A 19,147-nucleotide genomic window follows, 5' to 3' on the forward strand; every position below is an offset into this window, starting at 1 on the left:
GGGTTGTGATCCGTTGCCGGTCACGAAAAAAGACAAAAAAAGGAAAAAAAAAAAAAAAAAAAAGAATTAGAACTCAGAAAAATAATGACTAATCAATCTTGCTGTCTCTTTCACACTTATCTATAGTACATTCAATCCTCACTTATCTTTAGTATGTATAATTGCACACCTAGTAAAAAGCAAAATTTCCAGACAAGATAGGACAGGTCTTCTAAAATATTTCCCAGGCTAAATCTTAGTACTACTATAAAAAAAAAAAAAAAGACCAACTTTTCATCATCAGTGAAAACACAAACATGAGAAAGAAAATTTACATCAGATAATTATCCTCTCTACAGTTACTTCTGGAGGGAGATACGTATCAGAAAACATATATGATATGTAGACAGGTATACAAACAAATATCATAGAAGTGTTGTATGTCTAAAATATCTAAAAGTTAATAATTTTCATTCTCAAAACAGAAGACCAGAAAAACCCAAAAAGCAAAAAAAAAAAAAAAAAAAAAAAAAAAAAAAATTGAAAACCTAAAGCAATTTTCAGCCCTGAAGAGTGTTAATAAATACCTTGAAGTTTATAAGATGCATCAGATGGTTCTTCTGGAAGTTATTAGAGGGAAAAATGTGTGCTTCAATGGAAAACTATGCATTACCTATATCATAGTCTCTGGCTACCTGCTTCTGATTCTATGAAAGCTATTTTAGAATACTGCAGTTTGTAGAAACTGATAACAATTCAGTTATTACTGTCTAAATACATGCAAATGATTTCTGCCCAGTGGAGGGACAACCCTTCCAGCTCCCCCTACCCCTTCAAAACCAGCTCTGCCTCCATTTACGCATTCATTTCAATATACCTGATTTATAAATGACTCTTTTCTTTGGATTATCCTTTGAACTGGTTATAATACTTCATCACTTTCCTCATTAGTGAGTTAAATAAAATCTATAACTTATGTTGATTTTTATATCTGTATGACAGTTATGATTTTATCGTTTTATTGAAAATTATCTTTCAACAATTAGCATGGCATTTCATTTCTTACAAAATTTCTTAGAGAATAGGGTTTTTAAATCACATATAATTTTTATTCTTCACAATGTTAAATACATTGCATAAGTCATTAATAGAACATTATTCTTTCTTTGAAAATATATTCTTTCTTAAAAACTTAGAAAATTTTTAAGGAGCAAAAAAAAAAAAAACCCTATTTGTTAGATTTTACCTTGTGTTTAAATTTATTGGAGTTCTTGTTCTCTTTTTTGTTGAGGTCAATGAAATAGTGTGTAATACGGTCCTTTGATTTTGAATCCATTTCCCATGAAATTTTGAATGAGTCACATGTAATATTGTTTATTTTGATGTTATGTGGTACAGGAAGTTCTTCCATCTCTGCTATGCCACTGTCCTGTGATTTGTTCCCTGCAAGAAAACAATGTACAGAAAGTTAGTTTACAATTAATGGATTTTTTCCAGTTTGCAAGGTCTTTAGCTGTGTACATATTTCTGGACTCAACTATCCACTAAATCTGGAATTTCATTTTTTCATGAAGTAATTTGAGTGTTAATGATAGTAAAGGATGTTTACAAGGTCATACTACCAATAAAAAGTAAAGATGAATTAATCCTTCCTCTCTACATTTTCAATTTACTTTTCCAATTTCTGCTTTGACAGAGTGAAAACAAGAACCCTGATGTTCCATCTGTCTAGTCTACAAATGATTAGTCTTACATACGTAGGTTCCCTCTAGAAAGCCCTAAGAGACCATTTTTCCTATATGACCAACTACTCTAAAGTAATATCAGGTGTTTTAATTTAGATAACTTCATAGAAATGTTGATAATGAAAGGATCTAGTCAAATAAAAGAAACATTTCTTTAAAAGTCTATGAGGTAGCAATGACAGTCTATAAAATTGCTCCTCCTCTTTCATTTTGGAAACATTATATATAGATGCAGCATGCAACGGTTATACTACATATACAAACAGTATTGAAGACCATTTGCTTACAAGTAGCTACGTCAAGGATTATTCTAAGAATCTTTTATCTGTGGTATCTTGACAAATTTAATTTTGAGTGCTGGAACAATAGATAAGGCTAAAAGAAAAAAGACAATTGCCATGTTGTTTGATATCATTAAAACCCTGAAGAATTGATCTGACACATGGTTACTTCAAAGACTTTAAAAACTATGTCTCCACACTTCTATTTAAAGAAAATGCAATCATTTTGTCTAATAGTATAGAGCAAGATAGTATGGATGACAAAAGAAAAAGAAAATATAGACTTGCCAAGTTTGTTTCATATATAGGAAAGACAAACCAGAATCAATTTTTACCCCAATTCTTCCTACGTTCCTACGTTCCCTTTCCCCAAGCCAACATAATGTTCAATGCCCCAAAAGAGAAAAAAATAAACAAAATTGTTATTCATATGATAAAAAATGGTAGGTCACAAATCAGCTACAGAACTTGCTCCTTAACAGAATAGCAAATCTTGATCAACAAATGTAAAAAGCAACAACAATGAATGCCACCTTGTGGCAACACCTTCTATTTCCAGATTATATTGTTCCCTCCCCCATACTTCTATACAAATCACTGATATGAAACTCATAACAATTCTCAACTTTATCAACTATCTGACTCATGTTGTCTCACTTCAAGCTGTGTTGTGGCCAGAGGAACCTGATGGCGATTGAAAACTAATTTCAACATTAAGTTCCTTGCTTTTTTTTCTTGAACACCTTTTAAAATTCTTCTTTCTTCTCCCGTGTATTTCCCTCACACCCCAGTTTGTCCACATTCCCTCTCCACAAAACTCCCAGAAACATTACTCCCCCACTTTTTACTTTCCTCTCCAGCTGGTCTCATAGAATGCCCAAAATGCTTCTGGCCTAAAGCTTTTCGGAAATCAAGGGAAGGGAAGAAACCAAGTGAAATCCTTTTAATAACCTCGGGAAAGGGAAAGGCAGTAAATACTCAAACATTACTAATTTTTGTCCTATTTTGAAAAACTCACATTTCAACCTATTATTCTGATTGTAGTTATCTTTAGAACTACAATATTAATGAAAAACTTTCTGGACTCTAATGATAGAAGTTTCTGTAGATCTCATCTGCATTACAACTATGTCCATAACTTCACAACTGAGTGAAAAAAATAAACAAAATTATTAGGCATTAGATAATAAAAATAAAGCTATTTTGCATTTGATTCAATTTAATGAAAATACAACTTCAATATATTAACACTAAGATACTATATTTTGCTACAAACTTCCACTATTATTTTATTCAACCTTAAAATGTCACAAATTATTACTTTATAAAATATAATACTTTGTCATTTATACATTTTTTCTTCTAATTGTTAAAATTTGAGAAAAAAATTGTTACCTTTATTAAAATGTGGAAACCTTCACTCAATTCACATTTTTCCTATTGGGAACAATATAAAGCTCCAACCTATAAAGGATTTGTTGTATCAAAAATCATCATTTTCTAGCTACTCATAATAATCCCAGTTCTTAACAAAACTACTAGATTAACTTTTATTCAGATTTCTTGGATAGCACAGGAAAAAAATTATTTTAAATCCTATGAGTTTACATTTAACTTCCTTCCTCCTCACATTCTGTGAATCAATTTTTAATTGACTGAGATTTTGAGATAAGTGACACAAGACAACAATTTTGTTTATAAAAACTGATGAAACAACTGTGATCTACATGACACTAATATTCAATAACCACCAGTACTATCTTAGTTCTGTCAGTCAAGTGTACTTCCAAATATAGCTTCCCTTCCGCAGTAAGACTTCATCTTACGGGTACTTCTAGCTCCATTTCTCTACTACACACTCCAAATGATTCTAACATCTGTGGCTACACTGCTGATTGGTAATACTGAATGCACAAAAAATAAACAGCTTCATACACTTTTGTCTATTCAAAACGTGAAAGTTGCTTTCGAGCACAAACATTTCAAAAGCAGTTTTTAACAGCAATTATTGAAGTGTAAGCTGAAAACACTGCCAAATTACACTAATCATATTTTATAGATATGGCTCTTCTTTCATTGAACTTAAACTGCCTTACAAAAGAATGATCAGATTTTAAAAAAACAGCTTTAATGAGATATAACTCACATACCATACAATTCAGTCATTTAAAGTACACAATTCGGGCCGGCCCGGTGGTGCACTGGAGAGTGCGCCGCTTGCGAGCGCAGTGGCGCTCCCGCTGAGGGTTCGGATCCCATGTGGAGACCGGTTCCCGCTCACTGGCTGAGCGCGGTGCGGGCGCAACACCGAGGGTTGCAATCCCGTTACCGGTCAGTAAAAAAGACAAAAAGGAAAAATAAATAAATAAATAAAAAATAAAGTATACAATTCAATGGCTTTTAGCAGAATTAGTTGTGCATCCACCCCATAATCAATTATAGAACATTTTCTATACCCCATAAAGAAACCCTGCACATTGCCCATCTTAGCCATCCACCCACCACTCCCCACCACCACACACACACCCATACACACTCCCTCCCCTCAGCCCTAGGCAGCCACTAATCTATTTTCTCTCTCCATAGATTTGCTTATTGTGTACACTTCAAATAAATGGTATCGTAAAATATGTGGTCCATCATGACTGGCTTCTTTCACTTAGCAGAATGCTTTCAAGGTTCATCCATGTTGTATCAGTACTTCATTTCTTTTTAGTGTTGAATAATATTACTCTGTATGGGTACATCCCCTTTTCTTTATTTAAAAGTTGAGACATTTGGGCTGTTTCCACTTTGGAGCTATTATAAATAATGATGATATGAACATTTGTGTACAAGTTCTTGTGTGGACGTACGTTTTCATTCCTCTTGGAGTGGAATTGCTGGATCAGATAACTCTATATTAAACTTACTGTGGAAATGTCAGACTGTTTTCCAAACTGGCTGCACCATTTGACAGTTACACCAGCAGTTTATGAAGGTTCTAATTTCTCCGCATCCTCACCAACATTTATTATTACATGTCGTTTTTATTATAGTCATCCTAGTGGGTGTGTAGTGGTATTTCATTGTGGTTTTGATTTGCATTTCCCTGATAGCTAATGATTTTGAGCACCTTTTCATGTGCTTACTAGCCATTTGTATATGTTCATTTGAGAAAAGTATATATATAGATCCTTCATCCATTTTTAAAAATTGGATTGTCTTTTTATTACTATGTTGTACTAGTCCTTTATATTCTAGATATGAGTCCCTTATCAGATATATGATTTGCAGAAATGTTCTGTCATTCTGTGGTTTGTCTCTTTACTTTTTTGAAGCACAAAAACTAATTTTGATGAAGTCCAATTTATCTATTTTTCTTTTGTTGTTAATATTTTGGTGTCATATTTAAGAAACCATTGCTTAATTCAAGGTCATGAAGATTTACACCTATAGTTTCTTCTAAGAGTCTTGTAAGACACTTCCCCTGAGTCATTGCTTTTTGTGAAGTTCTTTGGAATTACATTAATTATGTGTATATTTGTATATATTTGTATATTATTTGTAATTATTTGTATAAAATAAGGCAAATGAAAAACCACATTTCAAACGAATAACATAATCACATTGAAGAAAATACGTAAATTTTGCCATTATATTTTATGTTTGTCTAACATGAAATTTTATAACACAGAAAAGTTGAAAGAATTTTATAGTAAACACCACTTTAACTGACACATTTAACTTATACATATCCATCTGTTCATCTATAGTATTTTGACACATTTCAAAGTAATAGACATTAAAGAACTTTGTGTCCAATACCTCAACATGCATATTAGTTACTAAAGTTCAATCTTTTTTGAGGTAAAAATTATTTTTGAGATATTTAGGAAAATTTCCTGGTAATTTTTGAAAACAGTATTTTGATTATATACCCTCAAATTGAAAATAAGGAGTTAAGGAAATATTGAACTAGTTAGTAGGTTTATTTTCTATTTAGGTTTTTGATTCACTCTGAGTTAATTTTTGTGTATAGTGTAGGGGTCCAGCTACATTCTTTTCCATGTGGAGATATAGTTGTTTCACAGCATCATTCGTTCAAAGATTTTTCTTTCCTTATTTAATTCTTTTGACACCCTTGTCAAAAATCAACTGGCCATAAATATAAGGCTTATTTCTAGACTCTCAATTTTACTTCACTAATCTGTATCTCTATCCTTAATTCCAGTTCGATACTGTCCTGATTACTACAGCACCACAGTAAGTTTTGAAATCAATAAATGTGAGTCCTCCAACTTTGTTCTTTTTTCTGAAGATTGTTTTGGCTATTCTGGGTCCCCTGACTTTCCATATGAATTTTAGGATCAGCTTGTCAATTTCTTTTTTTTTCTTTTTTTTAAAAAATGACCAGTAAGGGGATCTTAACCCTTGACTTGGTGTTATCAGCACCATGTTCTCCCAAGTGAGCTAACCGGCCATCCCTATATAGGGATCTGAACCCATGGCCTTGGTGTTATCAGCACCACACTCTCCCAATGAGCCACAGGCCAGGCCCAACTTGTCAATTTCTGCAAAGAAGTTAGATGGAATTTTGAGAGTTTGAGTTGAACCTGTAAATTAATTGTGTGGAGGGGGGAATATTGCCTTCTTAATGATAATGTCTTCCATCTATGAACATGAGATGTCTTGCCATTTATTTAGGTCTTCTTTAGTTTACTTCAACACGATCAGATCTTAAATGCCCTAAATAAGCAAGAGTATTTAATGAGAAAGTAAATTTACATTATCTATGAAAAAAAGATCACTGTAGACTCATTCACTTTTAAAAGTCATTCTGTTATGGAAGTTTATAAGCATACATCAAGTAGGAAAAATAATGAAATGAATGCCCATGTACCTACCACCCAACTTTAAACATTATCAATACTTTGCCATTTTTGTTTCATTTATTTACCATCTTGCTTTGAATTCATTCTACTTTTTAAAAAGTAACATTTTATTTTGATATAATTCCAGACTTATAAAAAAGTTGCAAGAATGGTACTAAAAGCTCCCTTATACCCTTCACCCAGCCTCTCCAGTTGTTAACTGCTATGGGTCAAATGTGTGCCCCCAAAGTTCCTGTATTAGAAACTTGATCTCTATTGTGACAATGTTAAGAGGGTGGGAAATCTGGTTATGGTATTTGAAAGGTGGGGCCTTTAAGTGGTAATTAGATTGTAAGGACTGTGACCTAGTTTATATGAATAGTTTTAGGAATAGATTGATCTATTCATGGAATAATGAGTGTGATTCTGATGGCTTTGTAAGGAGAGTGAGTGAGGTTAGCTCTCTCTTGCTCAGCTCATTCTCACCATGTGATAACCTGGTCACCAGGACCCTGTAGAGAGTTCTCACCAAAAGAAGTACCTCACTCTTAGGGCCGGCCCGTGGCTCACTCGGGAGAGTGCGGTGCTGATAACACCAAGGCCCTGGGTTCAGATCCCATATAGGGATGGCCGGTTCGCTCACTGGCTGAGCGTGGTGCTGACAACGCCAAGTCAAGGGTTAAGATCCCCTTACCGGTCATCTTAAAAAAAAAAAAAAAAAAAGAAGTACCTCACTCAGATGTATTCCCTGGACTTTAGATTTCCCATCCTCAAAAACCGTCAGAAATAAGTTTCATTCCTTTATAAATTACCCAGCTTCAGGTATTCTGTTATAAGCAACAGAAACAGACTAATTCATTAATATGTTACAAAATTTGCTTTATTATCTTCTCCCTCCCTCCTCTGCCTCCAAACTCTTTCTCTCCATACATGTACACTCATGTTTTTTTCTGAGCCATTTGAGAGTAAATTACCCACACCTGGGCCCTTTACTCCTAAATACTTCAGTGCATATTTTATAAGAATGAAAGATGTTCTCTTATATAACCAGAGTTCGATGATCAAAATCAGGAAATTACTATCTTATTATTTTCAATCTATAAACTTCATATTTCACTGCTTTTTTTTTAAGATTCTGAATAGCAACAAAAACAAATGAACCAAAAAACCTTGTGGTCCAGTATCCAATGAAGGATCACAGGTTGTGATTTAGTTGTCACATCCCTTTTAATCTGGAACATTCTTGGTCTTAAGATTCTGAATAGCAACAAAAACAAATGAACCAAAAAACCTTGTGGTCCAGTATCCAGTGAAGGATCACAGGTTGTGATTTAGTTGTCACATCCCTTTTAATCTGGAACATTCTTGGTCTGTGTTTGTCTTCCATTTTATTGACAGTAATTTTGTAGACTGTTCCTCCACTTGGATTTGTGTAATGTTTCCTTATCATTGAGATTATTCTTTTTTGGCAGGAATACTGTAGACATAATGTTATGTATGTGATGTTGATTTGTTCTGTTACCAGTGAAGTTAATGTTTATCACCTGGTTAAGGTTACATGTCTGCAAGGTTTCTCAACTGTATTTTCCCTTTGTAATTAATAAGCATTTTGTGGGGAGATACTTTGTGTAATACCCTCGTTCTCATCGAACTTAATCCCACTAATTATAGTACCCAGTGAAGACTCTTTCCTGAAACAATTACTACTATGTTTGCCAAATAATGATTTTCTATCATTCCCTCTATATTTCTTACTTGTATTTTCCTATAAGGAAGAACTTCTCCTTCTCCGTTAATTTAATTATAACGCTAAAGGCTCATGTATTCCTATTTTATTCAATGGGTTATAATCTGTGCTATGATTTGAATGTTTGTGTCATCTTCAAAATTTGTACTGATTGTATCCCTATACCGGCCAGCCACCCAAAACAAAGACACAAACAAAAAACCAAGATTACTGTATTGAAACTTAATCCCCAGTGCAACGATATTAAGAAGTTCGGCCTTCTGAAATAATTAGGTCATAAGGGCTTCTCCCTGGTGAATATGATGAAGACGTTTATAAAAGAGCCTTCACAAGAGTTCAGCCCTTTTGCCCTTCTGCCTTCTGCCATGTGAGGACACAGGATTTGTCCCCTCCAGAGGATGTAAAAACAGGTGCCACCTGGAAGCAGAGAGTAACCGTCACCAGACACCAAACCTGCCAGCATCTTGATCTTGAACTTCTCAGCCTCCAGATCTGTGAGAAATAAATTTCTACTATTTATAAACTACCCAATGCCAAAAAGCTCTGATTATTTTTTCCTTTATCATTAAAGTCTAACAGTTTTAATTGTATATACCTTGAAGTTGATTGTTCTGAAAAGTTTCATTGGATTAGAGTTTTAAATATTAGTTCTCCTTATTTTCTTTTATAATTTAATTTTCCTTTAAAGATTTTTTTGGAGAGACTCTAATTAAACATATGTTGAATCTTATTTACCTGTCTTCCATTTAAACCACTTTCTCTCTGGCTATTTTTACTTCTTTCATTATCTCTTCAACCTCTTGGTTGTTTTCCTACTTTTCTTTAATGTCCCATTAAGTTTTCATTCAAATTTATTCTTTCTTACAATTTTTATAATTTAACCTTCATTTCTGGTATACTTTTGTTTTATTTCCCTCTACTTCCTTCCTGAGTTCAATTGAACCTCATTTCATTTCTAACTGTTCTCTATTATTTCTAATTTTATTTTCTAAATTTGAATCAAGGTGTTTTTTCCATCAATGTTTGTTTAAAGATATTTAATTCAGTTTGGAATATTGTAATTATTTACTTTTCTTCTGTTTTCTTCTTGTATTAGCTTCATATACATGAAGACTACTGAAAGAAGAGTAGTTTATGAGATTAGTTCAAGACCACCCTGTCTATGATTGTAACACAGAGGGTTTTTTTTTTGTTTTTCAATGAATAGTATTTTTTAAGGAGCTGTATGTTTTTAAATTTTAATTTTCTTTTGTCTTGCAAGATTTTAAATTCTCCCTTCTTGCTTCTTTTACTCTTCAGCAAACAGTTTCCAAAGAGCATTTCCTCTTTCTTTTCACCATCTTCTCCAAAGAAGCATTGCAAGAATAAATCTTGTATATACTTTTAAGTCTCTTCCTTATATTTAGTGCTCTGAATGAACTTTCTTTTTTGAGAGTGACTTTAGTTCAATCTTAGACCCTCTATTCTCCTTTATTCTCATCCTTTCAGTTTCCCTGAATCCTCCCCTTTCTTTCCACTTGATCCGAGAATGGACTTTGGGTAAGAATTCAAGAAATAGTTCTAGCAAAATATTTTCTTTTTTCTTTATTACTTATTTATTTTTATAATGTAGTTGATTTTCATGGCCCTTTGCCATTCCTCCCTTCCCCCCCTCTCGCCCCCTTCCCACCCCCATCAACATCATATCTGTTCACTTACCTTAACAAGTTCTAGGAATTATTGTGATTGTTGTGTATTTCCCATCCCATTTGTTTGTTTATATATTTATTAATTTATTTTTATTAGCTCCCACATGTAAGTGAGAACATGTGGTATTTCTCTTTCTGTGCCTGGCTTATTTCATTTAACACAATTTTCTCTAAGTTCATCCATGTTGCTGCAAATGGTAGTATTTCATTCTCTTTTACAGCAGAGTAGTATTTCACTGTGTAGATATACCACATTTTCCTTATCTATTCATTCTGATGATAGGTATTTAGGTTGGTTCCAACTCTTGGCTATTGTAAATAGTGCTGCAATAAACATGGGAGTACAGGTATCCCTTCAACATAATGATTTCCATTCCTTTGGGTATATACCCAGCAGTGGGATAGCTGGCTCATGTGGCAGATCTATCTGTAATTGTTTGAGGAACCTCCATACCATTTTCCATAATGGCTGCACCATTTTGCAGTCCCACCAACAGTGGAGGAGGGTTCCCTTTTATCTGCATCCTTGCCAGCATTTATTATTCTTTAGTCTTATAATTATGCTAAAGGTGTGGGATTTAGGTTACTGGATTTTTTTCTTGTTAATCTCTATGATATCTGGAGGATGGATTGGGAGATTTGGATTTAGGCAGTTGTCATTACCTCAGCCACTTAGAAATCAGATGCATTCACTTTTAAAACAAAATTTACTCTGTGCTAAATTTAATCATTGTTGAAAAGCATTTTTTGTCTTTTTAATTTTATTAAAACTTCCTGAAGACAACTTGTTGAGATTTATATATTAAGTCTAGGAAAATTCTTTAAGATCACTAAAAACCAGAATGTAAAACGTTTCTTCCTGGAAGATTTTAAAATAAAATCTATGTCTTGGATAGTTTGTTGTTTGCTCCTCGAAGAAGGTGGTTGAACTAAGTGGCTTCTTAAATTGACTATGACAAATCAATCAGATTTATAAAGCTGGTTGAGGATGCTTATCACTCTGCTAATTACATATGTCCTTTCAAATTTATTTTTGTCAAGTATTACAATAACTTTTATTAGCTGCTGACCTACTGAGACCCAAGGCAGCAGCAGACCCCCAGGCCACCAGCCAGGCCCCAAGATAGGCTGCAGCCACCACTGACCCCCTGGGATGGAGGCAGCAGCAGAGCTGAGGAGTTCCAGTTGCCCTCTGCACACATGGGACCCTAGGCCACCAGCCAGGTGAGTCCCCGCCACCAAGGGAAGCCACAGCCACCACCAATCCCCCAGGACCTAAGGCAGCAACGGGCAGCTGAGTGTCAACAAAACTCCCTGATATTACTCCAGACACCAGGGTGGACAAAGTAGACTGCAATAGCCTTACCCACAATTACTAAACACCAATGGAGAGAGACTAGAAATATGAAAAAACAAGAAAGTATGACATCTCCAAAGGAATATAACAACTCTCATGTTCTAGACCCTATGAAACAGGAAGTCCTTGAAATGACTGACAAGGAATTTTGAGCAAAAATTTTAAGGAAACTAAATGAGGTAAAAGAACACTCAGACACACAATGAAATGAAAAAAGTATACAGGACCTGAAAGAGGAAATGCACAAGAAATCAATGCCTTGAAAAAGAATGCAGCAGAGCTTGTCGAGCAGAAGGATTTATTCAATGAAATAAAAAACACGACAGAGAGCTTAACCAGCAGGCTAGATCAAGCAGAAGAGATAATATCTGACCTCGAAGATGGATTATTTAAAATAACACAGGCAGACCAAAAAAAAAAAAAAAGAAAGAAAAAAGAATTTGAAAACTTAAAGAAAATCTAAGAGATAATAGACAACCTCAAGTGCTCCAATATCCAAATCATGGGTATTCCAGAGGGGGAGGAGAAAGGAAATGGCATTGAAAACATATTCAATGAAATAATAGCAGAAAACTTCCCAGGTAGAGGGAGAGATACAGATCCTCAGATATAGGAAGCTCAAAGATCTCCCAATATATTCAACCCAAAAATGTCCTCTCCAAGACATATTATAGTCAAATTGGCAAAACTCAAAGACAAAGAGAGAATCTTAAAAGCTACAAGAGAGAAGCATCAAGTCACCTATAAGGGAACCCCTATTAGACTAACATCCGACTTTTCATCAGAAACACTAAAAGCCAAAAGAGAATGGGAAGATATATTCAAAATACTAAAAGACAAAAATTGCCAGCCAAGAATACTTAACCCAGCAAGGCTATCCTTCTGAAATGAACGACAAGGACAGTGTATTTCCCAGACAAGCAAAAACTGTGGGAGTTCACTACCACATGACCAGACTTACAAGAAATTCTCAAGAAAGTACTGGGTCTCATGCCTGAAAAACAACCATCACTACTATGTATATTCAAGACAGAACAAAACTCACCAGTAAAATAAAATGTTAAACAATAAAGAGAGAAAAAAAATGTTGATCAACTGTTCTAAGAAATCAACAATCAGAAGACAATCAGTAAATCAGAAAGACAGGAACAAAAGATATTTAAAACATCCAAACAAAAATCAATATAATGCCAGCAATAAATCAATATCTTTCAATAATAACTTTACATGTAAAAGGTTTGAATTCCCCACTCAAAAGACAGAGACTGACCAATTGGATTAAAAAGATGGACCCAACAATATGCTGCCTTCAAGAGACCTACCTCACCTGTAAAGACATACATAGACTAAGAGTGAAAGGATGGAAAAAGATATACCAGGCAAACAGAAATGAAAAAAGAGCTGGAGTAGCTATTCTTATATCAGATAAAATAGACTTTAAACCAAAAACCATAAAAAATGATAAAGAATGTCACTATGTAATGATAAAAGGATCTATCCAAAGAGAAGACACAACAATCATAAATATTTATGCACCCAACTTTGGAGCAGCCAGATTTACAAAGAAAACACTATTAGACTTAAGAAAGAGACACTAGTACCATAATAGATAGGGATCTGAATATCCCACTCTCCACATTGGACAGATCATCTAAGAAAAAAAATCAACAGAGAAACACAAGACCTAAATAATACTTTAGACCAATTGGACTTGGTAGATATATATAGAACATTACATCCATCAATGTCAGAATATTCATTCTTCTCTTCAGCATATGGAACATTCTCCAGGATAGACCACATGTTAGGTCACAAATCAAGTTTCAACAAATTCAAAAAAATTGGAATTATTCCATGTTTTAAAATTAGATTAAAACTAAAAAACTAGATTAAAACTAGAAATCAATAACAAACAAAACTCTGGAAACTATACAAATACATGGAAATTAAACAACATTCTACTTAATGACATATCGGTTGAAAACAGGAAATCAAAAATTTATTAAAACTAATGCAAATAATTACACATCATACCAAAACCTGTGGGATACTGCAAAAGCAGTACTAAGGGGGAAATTTATTGCACTAAATGCTTACCTCATAAGAATGGAAAGATGGCAAGTAAACAACTAACACTTCACCTTAAAGTATTAGAAAAACAAGAACAATCCGAACCCAAAGTTAGTAGATGGAAAAAATAAGATCAGAGCAGAACTAAATGAAACAGAAACCCCCAAAATGATACAACAGATCAATGAAACAAAAAGTTGTTTTTTTGAAAAGATAAATAAAATTGACAAACCATTAGCAAGGCTAACCAAAAAAAGAAGAGAGAAGACACAAATAACAAAAATTAGGAATGAAAATGGTGATATTATAACCAATACTTCAGAAAAACAAGGAATCATTAGAGACTACTGTAAACAACTATACACCAAAAAATTTGAAAATCTGGAGGAAATGGATAAATTTTTGGACACACACAAACTACCAAGACTGAGCCAAGAAGACAGAAAATCTGAACAGAACAATAACAAAGAAATTAAAGCTGTTATCAGCAGTCTCCCAACAAAGAAAAGCCCAGGACCAGATGGATTCACAGCAGAATTCTATGAAATCTTTAAAGAAGAATTAATACCAATTCTCTACAGAGTACTCCAAACAACTGAAACAGAGGCCACTCTCCCAAACTCATTCTATGAGGCAAACATCATCCTGATACCAAAACCAGACAAAGATACAACAAAAAAAGAAAATTACAGGACAATATCATTGATGAATATAGATGCAAAAATCCTCAATAAAATACCAGCTAATAGAATACAACAACACATACATAAAATTATACACCGTGATCCAGTAGGGTTCATCCCAGGGATGCGAGATTAGTTCAACATATGCAAATCAATAAATGTGATATGCCACATCGATAAAATAAAACACAAAAACCATATGATCCTCTCTATAGAGGCTGAAAAGGCATTTGACAAAATTCAACATTTGCTCATGATGAAGAATCTCTATAAATTTGGTATAGAAGGAGAGTATCTCAACACAATTAAAGCCATATATAATAAACCCACTGTCAATATCATCCTGAATGGAAAAAATTGAAAGCCTTTCCTTTAAGAACAGGAACAAGACAAGGATGCTCACTCTCACCACTCCTATTCAACATAGCGTTCGAAGTAGCCAGAGCAGTCAGGGAAGAGAAGGAAATAAAGGGCATCTAGATTGGAAAAGATGAAGTCAAACTGTCCCAGTTTGCAGATGACATGATCCTATATATATAGAACAGCCTAAAGACTCTACAAAAATCTCTTAGTCAATAAATGATTTTAGCAAAGTTGCAGGATACAAAATCAACACACAAAAATCAGTAGCATTTCTATACCGTAAGAGTGAACTGACAGAATAAGAAATCAAGAAAGATAGCCCACTTACAATAGCCACCAAAAGAGTAAAATACCTAGGAATAAACTTAACCAAGGATGTGACAAATCTCTATGATGAGAACTACAAATCACTGTTGAGAGAAATTAAATAGGACACAAGAAGATGGAAAGATATCCATGCTCTTGATTGGAAGAATTAACATTGTGAAAATGTCCATACTACCCAAAGTCATCTACAGATTCAATGCAATCCCCATCAAAATTCCAATGACATTTTCCTCAGAATTGGAAAAAACATTCCTAACATTCATAAGGAAGAACAAAAGCCATGAATAGCCAAAGCAATCCTGAGCAAAAAAATTAAAGCTGGAGGCATAACACTACCTGACTTTATACTACAAAGTGATAGTAAACAAAACAGCATGGTACTGGCATAAAAACAGACACATGGACCAATGGAACAGAACAGAGAATCCAGAAATCAACCCATGTACTTAAAGCCATCTGATCTTTGACAAAGGCTCTAAGACCACACACTGGGGAAGAGACCGCCTATTCAGTAAATGGTGCTGGGAAAATTGGACATTCATATGTAGAAGAATGAAACTAGACCTGTGCCTCTCACCATAAACCAAAATCAACTTAAAATGGATTAAAGAATTAAATATGAATCCTGAAACAATAAAAATCCTTAAAGAAAACATAGGGGAAACACTCCAGGAAGTAGAGTTGGGTACAGACTTTATGAATATGACCCCAAATGCACACACAGCCAAAGGAAAAATAAGCAAATGGGATTATATCAAACTAAAAAGCTTCTGCACCACAAAAGAAATAATTAACAGAGCAAAAAGACATCCAACAGTGTGGGAGAAAATATTTGCAAAATATACATCTGACAAAGGATTAATACCCAGAATATACAAGGAACTCAAACAACTTTACAGCAAAAAAACAAGTAACCCAATTAAAAACATGGGCAAAGGAGATGAATAGGCATTTCTCAAAGGAAGATATACGAATGGCCAACAGACATACGGAAAAAATGCTCAACATCACTCAGCATTTGGGAAATGCAAATCAAAACCACACTGAGATACCATTTCACTCCAATTAAGGTGGCTAATATCCAAAAGATTGAGAATGACAAATGCTGACAAAGATGCAGAGAAATAGGGAATCCTCCTATATGGTTGTTGGAAAAACTGCAAAATGGCGCAGCCTTTATGGAAAATGGTATGGAGGTTCCTCAAACAACTACAGATAGATCTACCATATGATCCAGCTATTCCACTGCTGGGTATATACCAGAGGAATGGAAATCATCTGTTGAAGGGATACCTGTACTCCCATGTTCACTGCAGTGCTATTTACAATAGCCAAGAGTTGGAACCAGCCTAAATGCACATCATTAGAATGAATAAGGAAGATGTGGTATATCTACACAGTGGAATACTACTCTCCTATTGAAATAAAAATGAAATACTATCATTCACAGCAACATGGATGGACTTAGACAAAATTATATCAAATTAAATAAGCCAGGCACAGAAAGAGAAATACCACATGTTCTCACTTATTTGTGGGAGCAAATAAAAATAAATAAGTAAATAAACAAACAAATGGGGGGGGGTGGGAAGAAGACCCAACAATCACAAAAATTCCTTGATTTTGTTAAGATGTGAACATATATGATGTTGATGGAGGGGGTGGGGGGACAGGGAGAGAGGAAAACGAGGAATTGATAAAGGGACATAAAAATCAACTATATTGAATATTGATATATTAAAATTTAAAAAACAATAACTTTTATTAATTACCAATTGTTTACATATCAGAAGTAGGCAATAGAAGAGGTATGAGAAGATGAGGGAACTAGTTTCTGCCTCAAGGATTTTAAATGGGTAATAATGTGGAAATTGGCATAATAGAAATCATCACATCATCTAACTGAAAGACTGTATTATGGGAATTGAGAAATGCTTCAGAAAACATGTGACACTCTTCCTTGCAGGAGAAGTAAAATTTCAACAGGTGAAGACAGAAGTGGAAAAGTTTGAGGACATGGCATTCTAAATGGAAGCAACAGAAAAAGCATTAAGGAATGGTGCATCTTCAATTTAGTTCATTCAGCACATGGTATAGAAAGAAAATATCGAGGGATAATAACGCTAAAAAAAAAAAAAAGACTAGAAATGTGTGAAGGAAGTTGAGAAATTATTTTTAAGAGAAAATACTAGTGTTTGATTTAGATGGAGTTCAATAAGTACAAAACTTAAGATAAATTTCACCAAACATATCCACAGACTCAAAGCCAGTTCAAATGTCCCTTTCAAACCAAGAAAGCAATTTTTAAATATCTGTGGGTGTCCAGTATATTCCATGTACTGAAGAAGATGCATACACATTATAAGCCCTGGATCTACAGAAGCTTGGAAGAATCTAAGCTCACTAAAACGTTTGAAATGTACCAATTTTACATCTACTTTCAATATTACATAACTCAACCCATGCATATAAAAACCAGAGTTGTTGTAGGGTTATGAATTTCTATATATTGGTAAAATACTGTCAATACGTTTGATAAATTAAGACAGAGAAATTTGATTGCTCAAATTTGCATATTTTTTGTTTTTTCCCCCCTTACAGCTCAAGAATTGGAAAAGCTATTCTAAACAAACACTAGTCATTACAACTCTTATTCCTTTACTTTAGGGCAATGATCCAGGATGGAAATCATTCACCATAATGTTTTTGTCTCATTTTAAACATGTGTGTACATGTATTTATTTGTGTGAATATATAATACTGCATATAATCATCCAATATTTTTTTTCTCTTTTAATAGCTTTGTACTGAGACAAATTATTTAACTATCAAAGTCCTTAGCTAAATTCCTTAGAATCCGAGATTTCAAAAAATATTGACCTTTTTGAAATATTAATCAGAAAAAAAAGTTACTTGGCTATTGAGATTATGACATGATGTCCATATTTGATTAATCCAAAAATGCAGTTTTATCTTAAATTAGGACTAAAAGTGTCTCTTACTTAATAAACCAGATGTGCTCTGGCAAAAACTGCAATAGAGCATGTCTTTATTTATGGGCAACCTTTATGTTTGAGCATATTCTTTGCACCATTGCCCCTTAGCTCCACCAGTTTTGCCATGAAAGTAGTAAATTTTCTTTCACATAGTATCTTCCCTTGTATGTTACATTAAAAGCCAATCTAAAATCTTAGTTACTGTAGTAAAGAGACTAAACAACTCAATTTGAATAAAATGAGTGTTTTAAAAGGTAACAAATATAGTTAGAATTAATAATAAGCCTTGAACCATCTTTCTATGAAAGAAATTGCAGATGTTAGGTTCCCCTCCCTTAAACGCAGCAGCCAGGAGCAATTTTCTCATATCATATCTCTTTTCCTTCCTGAAGTTTTAGTGATAAAAAATCTCTACCAAGGAATAAATAGGAGAATTTTATAATTAAAATCATATATGTATACATGAAATGGGATGGATCCCCAATATTTCCCCTATGCTTATCTCTATACCCTCAGCCACAGCAGGCCTCTGGCTAGAGGCAGGGAGTAGCTAAAGAAAAATTTTGCTTAGTGATGGGCTGAGTTCCTAGGAGTAACCATAAAGCTTGGTTAACACTAAGATAAGAATAAAGTTAGTTAAGCATATATCTCACTAATGCTAAACAAGATCTCCGGGCCACCAAATGTTTGTTCCTCAGTAAATGGCTTAAGATTACATCAATAAGGACACTCTTGAGTTGTTTTGCAGAAATGCCATCAACTGAAAGCCTGCTTGGAAGTGCATATCTTCCAGACCTGAAGGAGTCAAAAAGGACATTAGTCAAGATCCCAAGGATAATTGTGATTTCACCTGAACCAATCAGATTCCCACACGACTCCTGGAACCCCCACTAATGATTTGCTTTATAAATGCTTACTATTTTAAGCTATCTGGGAGTCTGAGATCTCAAGCTACTTGAGCTGCCCTTGTTCTCCTCTGACTGGCTATTCAAATAAATGCTGTTCTTTTTTTTTTTTTTTTTTTTTTTTTATTTTTTTCCGTGTCCGGCAACGGACCG

At 34.1% G+C, this 19,147-nt stretch overlaps 1 protein-coding gene across 1 annotated transcript in view; it reads right to left on the reverse strand.

The window, feature by feature from the left end:
• PHYHIPL (phytanoyl-CoA 2-hydroxylase interacting protein-like) overlaps window positions 1–19,147 on the reverse strand; it is a 60,239-nt gene that overhangs the window by 12,080 nt on the left and 29,012 nt on the right. Inside the window, exon 2 of the mRNA XM_008590123.1 lies at window positions 1,226–1,422. Within this exon, the coding sequence (XP_008588345.1) occupies window positions 1,226–1,422 (197 nt within the window). The remainder of the gene's footprint in view (window positions 1–1,225; window positions 1,423–19,147) is intronic.

This window comes from Galeopterus variegatus, unplaced genomic scaffold (assembly GCF_000696425.1).
Source record: "Galeopterus variegatus unplaced genomic scaffold, G_variegatus-3.0.2 Scaffold5863, whole genome shotgun sequence".
Classification (NCBI taxonomy): Eukaryota; Metazoa; Chordata; class Mammalia; order Dermoptera; family Cynocephalidae; genus Galeopterus; species Galeopterus variegatus.